The sequence below is a fragment of the Molossus molossus genome, unplaced genomic scaffold (assembly GCF_014108415.1).
Source record: "Molossus molossus isolate mMolMol1 unplaced genomic scaffold, mMolMol1.p scaffold_m16_p_4, whole genome shotgun sequence".
In the NCBI taxonomy this organism is placed as follows: domain Eukaryota; kingdom Metazoa; phylum Chordata; class Mammalia; order Chiroptera; family Molossidae; genus Molossus; species Molossus molossus.
In genome coordinates, this window is record NW_023425377.1 from 102,627,596 (window position 1) to 102,643,204 (window position 15,609).

The 15,609-nt window shown below is 39.8% G+C and overlaps 1 protein-coding gene across 2 annotated transcripts in view; it reads left to right on the forward strand.

The window, feature by feature from the left end:
* Positions 1 to 284: 284 nt before the first annotated feature.
* The window catches only part of TLL1 (tolloid like 1), a 174,475-nt gene continuing 159,150 nt past the window's right edge, over positions 285 to 15,609 (forward strand). The window contains exon 1 of one of the 2 annotated variants that reach the window (XM_036240610.1): positions 285 to 1,121. In XM_036240610.1, the coding sequence (XP_036096503.1) occupies positions 953 to 1,121 (169 nt within the window). In that variant the 5' untranslated portion in view covers positions 285 to 952. The remainder of the gene's footprint in view (positions 1,122 to 15,609) is intronic. The other variant, XM_036240611.1, reaches the window with a different exon arrangement.

Below are 15,609 nucleotides of genomic sequence, written 5' to 3' on the forward strand. Positions count from 1 at the left end.
ACTCCAGAGTGACACGTACATCATCTATTAATTGCTGTTCGCGGACGCAGATACATAATATATTCATTTTTATCTTTAGTAAATTATAAATGGAATTGTCGGCGCGCTCGTGTCTGTTTGTTTGTATAAGGCTATCAAAAGAAGTCAGAGAGGAGGCTGTGGCCCGGATCCTGACCCTGATTGTATGAATAAGTAAGCAGGATGCAAGTGATTGGGTTAGATGCGGCGAAGATTTTTTTTTTCAAGTTAGGAAGAGGGTAAAAAGACGGCCTGGGGTGGGGGGGCAGACATTGCATCCCCCCCAATCCTCACACTTTTGCTCTCCTTGCAGTCAGTTGCTTTGCTGGCTTCAGCAGGCTTTTAAGGTCTCGAGGCGTAGACATGCCTGCCCCCCACCCCCTTCCTCGGTCTCCCCTTTCAGTTCAGATGTGCTGATGTGCAGACCGGATTCATCTTCCCGGAGCGGCGGCGGCGGGCGCAGGAGGCGGTAGCTCGCGCTCGGCCGCCGGGTCCTGGCAGCGGCGGGGGCGCGGCGCGGGAGCCGGAGCTCCGTTTGCAGCTGAGCCCGTGGGGCGCTGGTCGCCCAGCCGCGGCTGTGGGAAGTTCGGCCGCCAGAAAGACGACCTGGCAGGCTGCGAGCACCCACCCGCGAGAGCCGAGTTTGCCCGCAGCTGCTCCTCCCCATCTCGGGAGACGAGCTCCTTACCTGCCCTCCGCCCACCCGCGGGTCCCTCGCCAACTTCTCTCTGCAACTGGGGGTAACAGGCAGTTCTTGCCCCCGCTCCTGTCCCAACGGCAGCCGCATGTCTCCGGACACCTGAACACCCGGGTCCTGCCGAGGAGCCTCCCCGCGGGGAGAGGAACACCGGTCCTCCTCGCCCCGCACATCAGCGTGGACCGAGGACGCCTCACCTCCCGGTCCGGTCCCCTCCTTTTCCTCCAGGGGAGGAGGATGGGGTTGGAAACGCTTTCCCCGAGGATGCTCTTGTGGCTGGTGGCCTTGGGGATTATTTTATACGGGGAACTGTGGGTCTGCGCTGGCCTCGATTATGATTACACTTTTGAGGGAAACGAAGAGGATAAAGCGGAGATGATAGATTACAAGGACCCGTGTAAAGCCGGTAAGTGCCTCTCCAAGTTGGGACGGTGGCGCGCCGGGGGCCGCGGCGCTTGAGTGTCGGTGGGTGGCGGTGGGAGCTCACCTGTTTCCTTCCCTCCGGTGCCAGCTGCCCCGCCGCCCCTCCTCCCCTCCCCCTCCGGCGCTTCCCTCCCCGCTCCGGAGTGGCGGCCGCCGCGGCCCGAGTTGCCTGGAGTTCTGTGCTAGTGGCATCAGATGCCAAGCTCCGCTCTTCCAGTTTGGGAAAAACGTCCAGGAGTTCTGATTCCCCTCCCCTCCCCCCGCAAAACGAAACGAGCCATAAACACAGCTGGCCGCCGTGGGTTTTAAATACCAACACTCAGCGGGCTTTATGCCTGGCGGGGGCAACACCTCCTCTTTGTTCCCTAAAAGGTGGGTGGGGATGGAATTGCTACCTCGGGATACATTTGCTCCCTCTTTTGCCAGGGATTTCAAGTGTGGGTTCCAGGCGAGAAAGGGGTTGTGACGACCTTGGAAGCTCTCACGCTAGATGGAATTCAAGTGCATTTGCCCATTTAAGACAAATGTTAAAAAAAAAAAAATCTAAGTTGCCACCCCATTCAAACTTGTGTCTTCCTTCCTGCGTACACCCCCGGGAACTGCAGTTGGACCAGCACTGCCTGAAGCTCAGCTTCTCCTCGCCTGGTCCCTGAGCGCCAGGGACCTTCCCCTCCCCTCCGCGCGCGTCCGGTGCCTCTGCGGGTCTCTCCTCCCGCGCGGGGCGGTGCTTCCCTCTCGCTGCCTCAGGTCCGAGCCGCACGTGTGGCGGCGGGAGACCACGTGAGCGCCGCGCCCCGGGACGCCAGCGCCCGCCGCGGGCTCCTGGGGCTCCCGGGGCTCCCGGACCCTTGCCCTGCTGGATTGGGGTTGAGGTGACGCGGATTCAGTGTAGACTTGCGACTGACATCTAAAGGAATGTTATAGGGGTTGTTGGGACCGACTTGACAGCAGACTTGTTTGCAAGCTGAAGGCATGTTCTGTCCCATCTCGAGAGCTGTGGGCTTTTACGAAGCAGAGGAAGGGAGTGGGCAGAGGACCAGAAATGTCTCTGCCTCTCCAGATTGTGTGCGGGGTTCGTCGGTCTGTGACTGCGAGTTCTTTCCTTCCGCAGCTAGGTAAACTTTATCCAGCCTCTCCTGGGCCTGACGGGAGAGATGTACACAAGTGAAGGAAAACGATGGAAATTCCCTTGTTAATTTCTACCTTTGATAACACATTGTTCTGACAAGGAGAGAGTGTGTGTGTGTTCCGTCCCCGTTATCAGATCTTTATTGGTGAACTCTTACTGCAGTTACTTAGTCGAAACTCGAAGTAGCTTAGAAGAAACTTGTCCTAGAACAAACAAATTCTGATTTAATTCAATTTTGGCTTATACATTTTCTTCTCTCACCCTTAATACTCAGTCTAGCCCACCAAAAGCTTTCCCTGATGGTTGGGAGGACAGGACAGGGTTCTGCCAGGGGTAACTAGAATTCAATACAACTTCCTAAACATACCTTTTATTGAGAAGTTTGTTTTGAATAACATCTGCAACTGGGTGAAAATTATGCACTTGATTGTTTTAGATGATGTGGAAATTGAAGTACGTTATTTCTAAAGATTGTTGAGGACAACTATGCTGCTCTGTTGTGTGAAAGATTCCAACTATCAGCTGGAGGAAAAATAGGGCATATGTATACATTGGTCCAATTTCAGGAACATAAATATAGTTATCTATACGAATTAAAGTGTCTGCCTTTTAAACAACATTAATTTCAAATATGAATATAAGTGTCAAAAATTAGTTAATACATTTTCCACAGTTATGTTGTTTCAAGCTTATCTTATGTTAGAAATTGTCCAGCAGAATTTGTGAACATAAGTGGTTTATTTTCTATTTATGAATGTTTTCAATTTTAAAATGTCATTAGTTGCACCATATGTATTGAAACACTTCAAGCATAAATGTTTATTTTCCTCAGCAAACAAGCATCTATGACAAGGAAAAAGAACTTTTAACAGCATTTACTTTTGTGTTTCCTTTCATACAGATTTATTTTTTAACATAACTGTTGAAGTTAAAACAATACAAACAACTTTGAATGGATTATTACTCTAATCTTATTTCCTCCCTATCTTTGAGTACAAGAAGCATACTTTTGTGTGTGTGTGTGTGTGTGTGTGTGTGTGTGGTGAAAGTGAAGTAAGAATGGCCAAGTAGAAGACTGAGAAGTTTGCCCAAAATCTGAAATTACTTTCTAAATGATCAACCCTGCTTTTTAATTTAGTGAAATGAAAGGCTTTAATTTACCATCTTGGCTAAAGAATGGCAAAATCTTAGTGCCTCCCTTTTGGCACTGTATAAGACAAAAATTATAATGACAGGAAAAAAGTATAGTCCATTGAAATCACAAACAAGAATTGAAAAAGTCACTAAAATAAAAAAGATGGACAGAAATGTGAAAGATGGCCAGGCAAAAGCAAAAAAAGATGGTGCTCTCCAGACTCTGGGACGCCTTTGATCTGCCCTTTCCAAAATGCAGCGTGGAGGGCATGGTCTTAGAATAAAGTATAATCTTTGAACTTTTCTAACAGGGGTGCTAATATTCCTCAAATTACACAGTAGCTTGATGTCAAATAGAGTTGTGGTTTCAGAGCACTTTTGAGTACATTATTTCAACTGAACACTACCACCCAGTATGGTGGAATTTGTTAATCTTCCCATTACACAGATTGGAAAACAGTGCTTGATGAGATATAATGTGTTTGTTAAGATTACTCATAACTTGATTTCAAGTCTCCTGGCTGCAAAGTCTGGCTGTATTAAATGATTACTGCAGTCTTAGCTGGCCTTTTGGAGGTCTTCGTTGAAATGCAAACAATAGACATTCATCCAGGTTTACCTGGAGTCAAGACTAAGATAAATGCAGTTACTTTTATATCTGATATGAGTGGAATGACTAAGAAAATATTTTCATCTTTTATGAACCCAATTAGAATATAAAGTCCTTGAGGACAAAGGTCATACCTGATTTTTAATATTTATCCCAGGGATGGATTACCACAGTTAGGTCTCTAGTTTGTTCTCAATACCTTCTCACTACCTATGCATTATTAAAATTGATCTTCACTCCTTTTCTGCAAACTTCTGCTCTAACCAAAATCAAATGTTACCAAAGGAGGAATATTCATAATGATGACTTGTTAAATATTGTGCCATACTTAATATATTTGTGAAACAATATAATTTGTATACCTATCAGAACTCCGATTTAAATTCATGAAACTGTAGATAAAAACGGAAGCCTTGTATTAATTGAATTGAATTTGATTTAGAAAGGCATTTTTGGTATAAGTGAAAGTAGGTGGTTAATGCAGCACAGCTTCAAATACATTTGTATAGCCAAATCCATTAGGACAGAATATAGGTAATTCATCTCCATAGAAATAGACACAAAGATGCAGATAACTCAAAGGAATGTCTGATTGTCTTTCTTCAGTGCAGTACTTGGTCACCTGAATTTGCAATCAGATTTCTCTTACTTTCTCTAGTTCAGACGGGTCCTGAGGGACATTCAGAAGCTGATGCTGCAGGAAGTCATTTCAGAACAGACTGAGGTGTCCTGTTTCACTGTTGAACTATTCCAATAGGTGTTAATCTGAGTATTAATATGTGAAGAGCCTGGGCAAATTCAGTGTGTAAATTAATCTCTGAGATTTGTCTAGAGATTACCTGGAAAAGCAAAGACCTGATAAACAAAGTCAGTATTCAGGAATACCCTCCCTCCCTTCCTCCCCACCTCCTTCCCCCTGCCTTCATCCTCCCCCATCCCCTTTCTCTTTCTTTCTTCTTTTCTCTTTTTGTACTTAAGGGGATATCAGTTAAGCTCAGGAAATTGAAAATATAATATCAAATCAAGGAGATTAAGGAAATTAGTATTTTGATGATGGATAGAAGTTGATTAGACTGTTGAGGTAAAACGTTTGTCCAGAAGGGCAACCTTATCCTCTTACGCAAGTGTGAACACTCTGCAAAAAGACTTTCTACCTTGAATCTTCTGAGTAAATGACTCTTTTTCTTGGAAAAAATCCAAGCATGATTAAAGTTTAGTGACTTGCAAGGTTACATTTGCCTGGGAGTCGCATATGCAGGCTTGTTTATATAGAAATAGGTTTTTGGCCTCCTAAAGGAATCTCCTTTCTGCTTCGCTTTTAACCAGTGACCCAGTTCCCAGTGTAATAATTCTTGGGATAATTTTCATAAGTTTATAATTTCTCAGTAAGATTTTATCATTATTTGAGTCCTCCATGTTGCACTTTCTAGCTTCACTGGCAGCCTCGTAGGTGTGGCGTTTTAGAATTGATGCTCATGTCTACTTTATTTCTTCATTATATTAAATACCCGAACACATATTTCTTGGTTGGCATCCCTCTGGGTTGCCAACCGCTCATGTTAAAAATGCGTTTCAAGGAGCCGCTTCTCGTACGTAGCCAGTCGTTTCTGTTTTAGTTTTCATTTCTCAGATCTTGAATTTGTTTTTTTCTCCTCCTGCCTCTGCAGCCAGTTTAGAAGTGGCCAAAATACAATTTTTGCTAAAGTGATGGATAAGGCATTGTATTTTATATACTTGAATTCTCTTCTTCCTTTGCCAATAGTCATTCTTTAGCCTTTGTCATGAGGGCCCACGTCCATTTTTGGCCCACAAATGGCAGTTATTAGGTTTCAATAAGATTATTTTTTCTTAAATATATATCCTCAGATTAATAATTCCAAGAATTATTACATGAACTACCTCAGAGAAGGGATTCCAGGTAGGGAATCCCCCCCCCCTTCTCTGTTTATATTTCCTTAGTCCACGGTAAAACAGTTGAAAGTGTGTAAGAGTCTAGTGAAGGCCTTTTGAAAAAGTTAATATATATGCCCTGGCCGGTTTGGCTCAGCGGTTGGAGCATAGGCCTGTGGACCAGAGAGTCCCGGGTTTGGTTCCCGCTAGGGGCACATACCAAAAATAATAATAATAATAATAAAGAAAAAGTTAATATATAATTCCATAGCTTTTTGTCTGCCCTTCATGATGGCTCACTAGTCTACGAAAGTCTAATACATGCCCTTGCAAGGTTTGTTCTATGGAAACCACACTGTCTTCCCCCATTGTATATGTATGAGTCGTATTTTTGTACAGCTCAGCAACTTGCCCTGATTTAAAATGTAGACTCATTTGCCTCGTCGTTGCCACCATATTCTTTGTCAACTTTAAGAATATTAGTCACATCAACAATCCGTTAGGCCTCTCAATCACTGCGTTTAGTGGAAAGAAGTTAAGAGCCCTTAACATTTTTCTAGAACTCAGGTAGAAAGTATTAAGTGCTACTGATTTACCATCATCATTATTTTTTTTTTTTTCTTTTTAGACTATTACCTGTTATTTCTAGCAGGACCTTAGACCCATTGTTCAGAATATGTAAACCTGGGTCCCTCCCTAAGCTTTTCCCAAGAATGCTTAGAAAAGATAGAGGCAAACCATCCATTTGAAATGAGGCCTTGCACATCCTGCTGGGCCCATCTGGTGTCTGGGGAGGTGGGGGAAGGGGCACTGTAGGAAAGCCCCCTGCAGCATCTTGAGCCCACAGCTAGGCCTGGCCTAGGCTGGGCTCAGGTGCCTGGCAAGATTCCTGGGAATGTAGGATTTCCTCTACTGGGGAAATTTTGGAGGCCTCTTACAGTTCTTTCACATTCCAAGACCTGGAATTAATTGTGGACTTATCCTTCCTAAAATAAGGCATGGAGAGTCCTCTCCCCAACCCTGGATACAGTAGAATGATTTAGCAACATGGCTTTAGTGGTGTACTTCCTTTAGTTTCTATCGAATGATAATGCTTGGGAAAAAGAACTTTTTTAAATTTATAGCTTCAAAGCTATGGAATGAATTCCATAAAATGTGTTCTTCCCCAGAGAGGCGGGGAGGGAATCCTCTGCTTACTTAATTCTTGCCATTGTCAGTGCTGAAAATGGGACATTGACGATGAGATCCTGAGACACTGTGGGTTAGCAAATGGAAGGCTGGTTCGTTCACTCCTTACAAAATGTGTGTTAATCCTGCCAAACTGGTCCGAAGAGCTCCGCTATATATTTGAATCCAGAAGTACTGTAAATTAGCTGTTAATTGAAATCCAGAAAATGAACTGAGAAGATGTTTGTCTTACTCAGCTCTTCTCCTGCAATTTACATTTATAGATTAAGGTAAAATATTTTCCGTAGACCATATGGAAATCAAACCAACGTCTTCAAATGATAAGAGTTCTAAAAAGCTGAAACCATACATTAAGTAGGTCAGAAATACTTTCAAAATTTATAATTTTTCCAAACAAAATCTAATTTGATTTATTAGTATCCTACTCAAAAGCATTTACTTCAGTGTTTAAAAAGGACACTTCAACAGTTTTTAATACACTGCACTGTTTTACAAATTGTGGGAATCTGCACAGAGATGGAGACACAAACCACATGTTTATATCAGCATTGGATATCTTCTGGGCTGTTGAGCTTCCTATCCATTTCATTTAATTAGCATGATGGGGGAGGCAGAGATGGAGGGAGGGTGAGGGGGTGGAACAGTTTCTTCATTTCTTACATTTCTTATCTATGATAACCTGTCAGCACATGGGCTGTGTACCACAGGGGCACCTCAAATAGCCCCTGGCCTCGTTGCTAATATCAGCATCTTTGGAGCTCACTCCTTGGGCCGTGCATGGACTTGAAGTGTTTATTAGGATGGTCCAGGCTCTCACACATTGGGAACCACCTTGGCATCAGTTCAGTGGACGGACTGTCCTGGAAGGAAGGAGCTCCATTTCTCTGCCTTGATAGCTTTGAGCACAAATGCCTAGTAGTTGAGGGTTGATGGTATTTTGTTTTTTATACACAGGTTAGTGTGTTATTAAATATGCCTCATCTCACCGAAGTAAATCTTTAAAATACCCCAGGAAGACCCTCATAACTAGAACACAGCCAAATGGAGAACTTTCAAGAGAATAAAATTCTTGGGCCCTGGTTGGGTTGTGCGGGTGGCAGCCACTTGATGTGTCCGTTTCACGTCGATGTTTCTCTCTCTCTCTCTGTTCCTGTCTCTCCCTCCCACTCTACCTGAACAAAGAATAGAAAAATGTCCTCGGGTGAGGATAAAAAATAAAAAAATAACTTAGTTGATAGTTTTACATTAAATATATTAAATGTGCTCCTGTCTTCACCATATTCCCATCAGCTAACATTATTGTCACCCCGTTTGGACAGAAGGGGACACGGAGACTCAGGAGTTCTTGGCTGGGCTGTCATCACAGACGGGAAGTGGTGAGGACTTGAATCCAGGTTCTGTATTTCACAGGCCTTTGTATTAAGCCTGGCAATTGAAACAAAGGTGTTTGTGCAGTGAGCATTCATCCACTGTGATTGTCTTTACTGAGAAATTTTTTTTTACATCTCGCCTTCAACATTCTTACATTTTATAAGCCATATACTGTGTTGTCAGAGTGGGGAGAGCTAAAATGAAATGCCCCAGTTAGGTATGAAACAAGTGAAAATGCTAAACAGTGTAGGGGAGGCATTCTGTGTGTTACCCCAAATATATAAATTGTGACAGCAGGCTTTCCATGTTGATTAAGGCAAGGTTGAATTGAATTTGAGTAGAATTCAGCCATTAGGGTTCCTTCTTGGCACTGGCTCTAGCATTCTGTGTGGTAGTGTTAAATTGTTTCACACTTTCAATTTGCTCTTTGAGTATTCAGTGAATTCATGATTATGAGCTCATGGAGTGTGAAGAACATCCTTTCAAATGCAGGCAATTCAGGCAAGTGGTTTACAGTGTACATTATGTATGTAAATGACGTGTGAATGCCTTTGAGAAAACAAATAGGCTGTGAGAAGGTACATAAATAACATGATGGTTTTCAATCCCAACTTGTCTAAAAGCCCTAAGGTCAAAAGCTTGAAAGCTTTTAGTGATCACAAGGTTAACTAAACTTCTCAGAACTCCAGTCTGGTTTCCTAAGAGTAGGAAGTCTGGTACATTTAAAGTATAAACTATATGTAATATTTATTCTATTACAATTTTTTTGAAGAAAACATATTTTTAGCAAACTATCAGATCTTCTAGGAGGAAGAGTTCCTGCTTATACTTGTTCTCTAACAAGTGGGTAAGAACAAAATCTGGTAAAATAGGCTTCCCTTTTCTGTCTCCTTCTTTTTGAAACCTAAGCACAAGAGAAACTGTTTCTTTTATATATAGTTTTTTGTCCCAGGAGAGGAAATAGTATGTATCCAAACCTGGGTGCAGTGTAGACTGCGGGCAGACATTCGTGGAGGAATAACTGGGATTTGCCATCTGGAATGGGTAACGCAAGTAATGACCTAAATCAGGGGCCTTCTGTTGCCTTCTGTTTCTATGGGGAGAGAAATTTGTGAGCAGTTTTCTGGGTGAATTAGTGACTGAGAGTTAAAAGAAGGAAGAGAATGATTATGAGTTCACCTTTACAGTGTCTCAGAATTAAAATGTTTTCACTATGAACAGATCTTTAGTGTATATAATGGAGCTCAGGGGTGGAATGCAGCTTCATGCACAAAACTGTAGGCTTCATAAACAAGTATCCTATTATATAGCTTATCTCTATATTGAATGGCACCTGTAGCTTAGTATTTTAAGAATATTTGCCTTATGCCACCCAATGATGGAATTAGATTTTGAATGTGGAACTATGGATACCATGTGTGGCTATTGTTGCCATGATGTTTCTTCTTTTTTACTTTTGGGAGGATTAGTACATTTTTTTAAAATTGGGATTTGCTTCAAAAATGATATTTTAAGATTTCAGGGAGGCAGCATAGTGTATCTATTAAAAACGTGGGCTTTGGAGTTTGATGGGCATGGGTTCTAATACCTACCACATAGTAACTGTGTGGCTTTTGACACGATAATTAAACCCCTTTGCATTTCAGTTTTTTGATTGATAAAATGGAGATGGTGTTATGATACTCATTGTATTATTTCAAGAATTAGTGAGTGTAAAGTAAAAATCACTTCGAACACTGTAGTAAACACTGTGTAATTTTTATTCATAGTAGAATAATTATATAGGAGGTAGAATTTTTTTTTTTTGAATTGCAACTGCTTATTTGTGGGAAGATGATCTTTATAAAAACAATTGTGAGATGAAGTACTTTTTTCTTGCCACCATATATACATATGTCAAGTCCTCTAAATATTGCAATTCAGAGGTTAAACCCCCCAAATAGAACTTTTTGTTTGGAAAGATATCAGAGGTAACAATGTAAAGATGTCTTTGTGTTGTTCTCTTGGCTACTTGCTCAAATGCCTGGTACCCTCAAAGCACACTGACAGTTTTCAATTCACATTGACTAATATGTGAATATAATCTTGGCCATCTAATCTTTCAGTAATTTCTGGTTCAGATTTTAATTGCCATCTGAATTAATTTGAAGAGCTTATGTACAATCCTATGTTTATGCAGAGTTAGATTTAAGCATATGGTTCTAAGCTAGAAATATTCATAAATTCATCAAAGCTTTATTGAACACTTATTGGGAATGAAACATGGATTTATCCTTGGGATTACAGAAGTATGAAATGTGATACAGTGTCTGACCTGGTGTAGTCTTAACTTTACCATTTGCAGGTAGATGGTAGTTTATGTATAAATAGTTGCTTATATTTAAAACACATAATTGTATGCTAAAGTTATTTCAATTTAGTAATTATAAATGGATATACTGTTGTATATTATGAAAATTAAAATATATATTCTTGTAAATTTGTCTTGAAATTTTATTTATTTATGGTATGCAGTAGTCTCCTCTTACCTGGGGTATACATTCCAAGACCACCAGTGGATGCCTGAAAATGTGGATAATACCAAACCCTGTGTATTTTTCCTATTCATATATACCTATGATAACATTTAATTGATATATTGGTCGCCCTGGCCGGTTTGGCTCAGCGGTTAGAGCGTCGGCCTGCGGTCTGGAGAGACCCGGGTTCGGCTCCCCATAAGGGCACGTACTTCGGTTGCAGTTGGTCCCAGGCCCTGGTTGGTCGTGCGGGTGGCAGCCACTCGATGTGTCCCTTCACGTCGATGTTTCTCTCTCTCTCTCCCTTCCTCTCTCTCCCTCCCACTCTATCTGTACAAAAAAATGGAAAAATACCCTCGGGTGAGGATTAAAAAAAAAATAAAATAAAAATAATTCATATATTGGTCAATTTCATGGATAGAAGATTTATGTTTACTACTTAGCAACCTCAGCATATAATTATTTTCTTTATTTAATCAAAACTTTCAACTGTTCACTTAAAGGAAGCAATTTATGGCTTCTGTTCGGCATATCCAAATTGCCAGCCTCACTACCCTTGAACTTCAGGGCCATTATTAAGTAAAATGAGGGTTTCTTGAACACAAGCAGTGCTGTAAAACCACAGTTGATCTGATAACCAAGAAGGTAAAGAGTCTAACCTGTGGAGAGCCTCTACAGCATAGAGATGCTGGACAGTGTGGGACCCCTGAGATTTCATCATGATACTCAGAATGACAGATAATTTAAAACTTATAAATTGTTTATTTCTGGAATTTTCCATTTAATATTTTCAGATCGTGGGTAACTGAAACCATAGAAAGCAAAATCACAGGTAAGAGGGGACCACTGTTGAAGAGTAAAGCTTCTTGGAGAGCATAATAATGTTTAAGTAGCTACTTTGCAGACTTTGTTATTCGACAATGGACTGGGATGGAATATAATCAATAATTACTTAGTAATTATTTGCAAGGAGTCTGTGTTAGAAATCATGATTTCCATTTATTTTTTCTCAAAGCATTTGATTTAAAAATTTCAACTTCTCATTTGTCTTCCCACATTATCCACTCCAGTACATTTATGTCCTTCATACTGTTTGTTTTGCTTACAGGTCAGGAGAAGCAAAAACAAATAATATAATAAACAAATTGAATGTCTAGTCATTTTACTCGCTCCGTTCTACTGTGCTTTAGAAAAGCAAATACAAGTTTTAAAAAAAAGGCATTGCAGTTGGAAAACAAATTTTAATGGTAGTCAAGAAATATGAATTCCAGAACTGGCTCTGCCCCTGTATTTGTGTGTAACTTTGAGGACATCCCTTTATTTCCTGAGCCTCAGTCCTTCAGGCTTAGAAATCCCTAAGGCTGTTCAAGCCCCAAATCTCTGAATCCTAGTACCTATGACTTCAAAAGCAAGGGGTCCTTTCCAGTGGTACCAGAAAGTCGCAAGGCCAATGACACACGGTGTCCACTGAGAGAAAGGGAAGGTGTTCACGCCTCTCCAGTGGTCACTGTTCCTAGGTCTTACATGCCTCATGCTTCCACTAAATCATGACCAAGCTGCAGATGCAGTAAGCTGGGCTGTTCCCTGACTTGCCTTTGCCAGAATTAGCCTTGGAAACTCTTTATGCATGGTTTCCCATCTCTCTTTTCCTACCTCAGTTCACCAGTAAAAAATCTGCCAAAACAGTGACCAAGTAGGTGGGCCATCATGGGTGTGCTTGTCAAAGCATGGCAGTCTCATATTACCATCAGAATCCAGTGTTGCTCATTAGAGATGCTTCGCAGGAGAGGTGATTTGAATGTTGGATGAGAACATGGCCAGTGGCCAGAGTCCAATTATTTCCAGTTTTGGGTCAATATTCATAGTGGAGAGAATAAGAGTTACAGAAGTGGATACTGTAGGAAAATTTTTCTGGTTTAGAACATTTCACTAAATATATGGCATATTAGAAGATATACACATATATTAATTGATCACTTGTACCTATCCTTGCAAACATTGTTCCAGTTGGCACAAGTATATATTGTTAATTATTTGAATTGTCTAGTTAGGAACTACTCTTTTAATCATCTTATGTAAAATATAGTTTTGTGGGGTTTTTTTTAATAAAGAGTCTTAAATTCTCAAGTTATTGCTGAAGGAAGTTTTCACTCTTGAATCTTTATGATACCAATAGAAGTTAATTGCATGAATCTAGATAGTAGTTTGATTTAAAGAATACTGGATGTGGTGTCAGAAGACTTCGGTGCCAGTCTTGGCTCTTCTGTGTTTAATTATGTCATCTTGATCTACTTTAGGTTGCTGAACTTAAATTCTCTCATTTGTAACATGGGGATAGTGATACCTAGTGTATAAATCGTGTAAGGATTAAATGCTCAAGGTCTTGATAAACTGTGATGCACTGTACAGATGTAAATTAATACAACCAATATTTTTCACCTGGTATGTTTCAGGAAGCTGCTTGGGAGGTAAAAATATGTATAAGATTTCAATATGTACCAAAAATAAAGCAACAAATGTTTCAGTTATCAATATGAAAATGTAATAAACAAAATACATTTGTTTGGGATAAGGAAGGTTTTTTAAGGGAGGTGAAATTTGGGCTGAATCTTGAATTCCTATAATTTTTGTTTTTGGAGAAAAAAATGGCACAAAACTAGAATCAAATAACTAAGGTAAATATGGAAGCTGTGAAGAGTTACAGAACTTTAAGAAAGTACAGGAAGTGGTAAAAAGTCTAATGTAGACAGAGCAAAAGGTATGCAAGGCTTTATGCTTTGGCAAGAAATGATTCTGGAAGGTGAAATATAAAGGATCTTTAATTCTCAGCTAAGGGGGTGAACTTAATGCCCTTGGCAGTGGAAGGAAGATTTACTGAAAATTTGAAGTAAACCATTGGCTTGATTACAGCCATATTTTATAGATAGGTGAGGTTCTAAAGAATGGTCTCATGTAGTTGGTATAGGAAATAAAGAGCAAGTGGAAGCAGGGGGACAACTTGTTAGTTATAGTGGAGGTGAGTGTTGACAACGGCTTGCATTTGGACTTATCAGTAGTTACAGAAGAGAGGGATTGGATTTAAGAGACCAGTTACCAACTGCTTGGCCTTGAAGTGAAGGTCAAGAGAGTAGAAGAAAAGGAGGAGTCACAGATGATGTCTTCATGGCTGCATACTTGGAGAGACAGTGATACGGGTGAGTAAGGTAAGAAAAAATATTAAAAAAACAAATTTGTGTTTTATAAAGCAAATAAAGTTGGTTTTAAGATCCCTTGGAGTTGTATATAATTCTTCATGCTTGTTTTCTCAGTTCCCCTCATGTTGTTGTTGTTCTTCAGGAGTATATTGGTCATATTTGGATTTTTGTTTTCTATATTAAGTTTGAAATCAACTTGTCAAATCCCACTGTTCAGATTTAGGTTGGATTTGCACTACCTCTATGGGTTAATTTTGAGAGAATTATTTTTATGATATTGAATTTTCTAAGTCATAACTGTTATATACATCTGCATTTGTTTAGGTTTTCCTTAGTACTGTTTAATAAATTTTTAATATTTTTATCTATTAAAGTTTTTTCTGCATGCTTTGATAGATTTATTCATATTTATGTTTTATTTTTTGATAATATGAATGTATCTTTCTACAAAATTTCTCTGCTGCTGTTGTGTTAAAATGTATTTAATTTTTGGTATATTTTTTATCCAACATCTTTACAGTCTCTCATTAGTTTTAATAATTTATCTGTATATTCTTCACATAGACAATCAAACAATCTGAGACAAACATGTAGTTTTGTTTCTTCCTTTACTATCCTTATGCTTTTAATTTACTTTAATTTTTTTTTGCCTTACTATGCTGATAGCTTCCAGCATTGCATAGAAGTGATGACTAAGGGCTAACTTACTCTGTTTCCAGTTTTTAAGAGATGTTTTCAATTAGTGATTAATTATGCTATTTAGTGTTTTCTATAAAAAAAAAAAAAAGTAGATACCTTGCCTGTCCAGTGTGGCTCAAATGGTTTGCACATTGTCCCATGGACTGAGAGGTCCCGGTTCGATTCCAGGTCAGGACACATACCCAGGTTGTGGGCTTTGATCCCCAGTAAGAGACGTGCAAGAGGCAACTGATCAATGTTTCTCTCTCACATCGATGTTTCTGTCTCTCTCTCCCTTTCTCTCTCTCTCTAAAAAATCAATAAAAACATCTGTGACAAAAATAAATAAATTAATTAAACAAAATAAAAATAAAAAATCAATAAAAACATTTAAAAAATAGATACCTTTTATCAGATTAGAAATTCTGCATTTATGGAGGTGATCAAATTATCTTTATTTCACCTTTTAATGTGGTAAATTAGAATTATTGATTTCATAATATTAACTTGCTATGCATTGCTGAGATAAACCCAATTCGAGCATGATCTATTACAGGCATACCTTGGAGAAATGTATTATGGGTTTAGCTTCAGACCGCCGTAATAAAGCAAATATAATAGAGTTATACAGTTTTTGGATTCCCAGTGCATATAAAAGTTACATTTATACTATACTATATTAAGTGGGTTATAGCATTATGTCTAAAAAACAATATACATACCTTAACCAAAAGTACTTTATTGCTAAAAATTGCTAACTA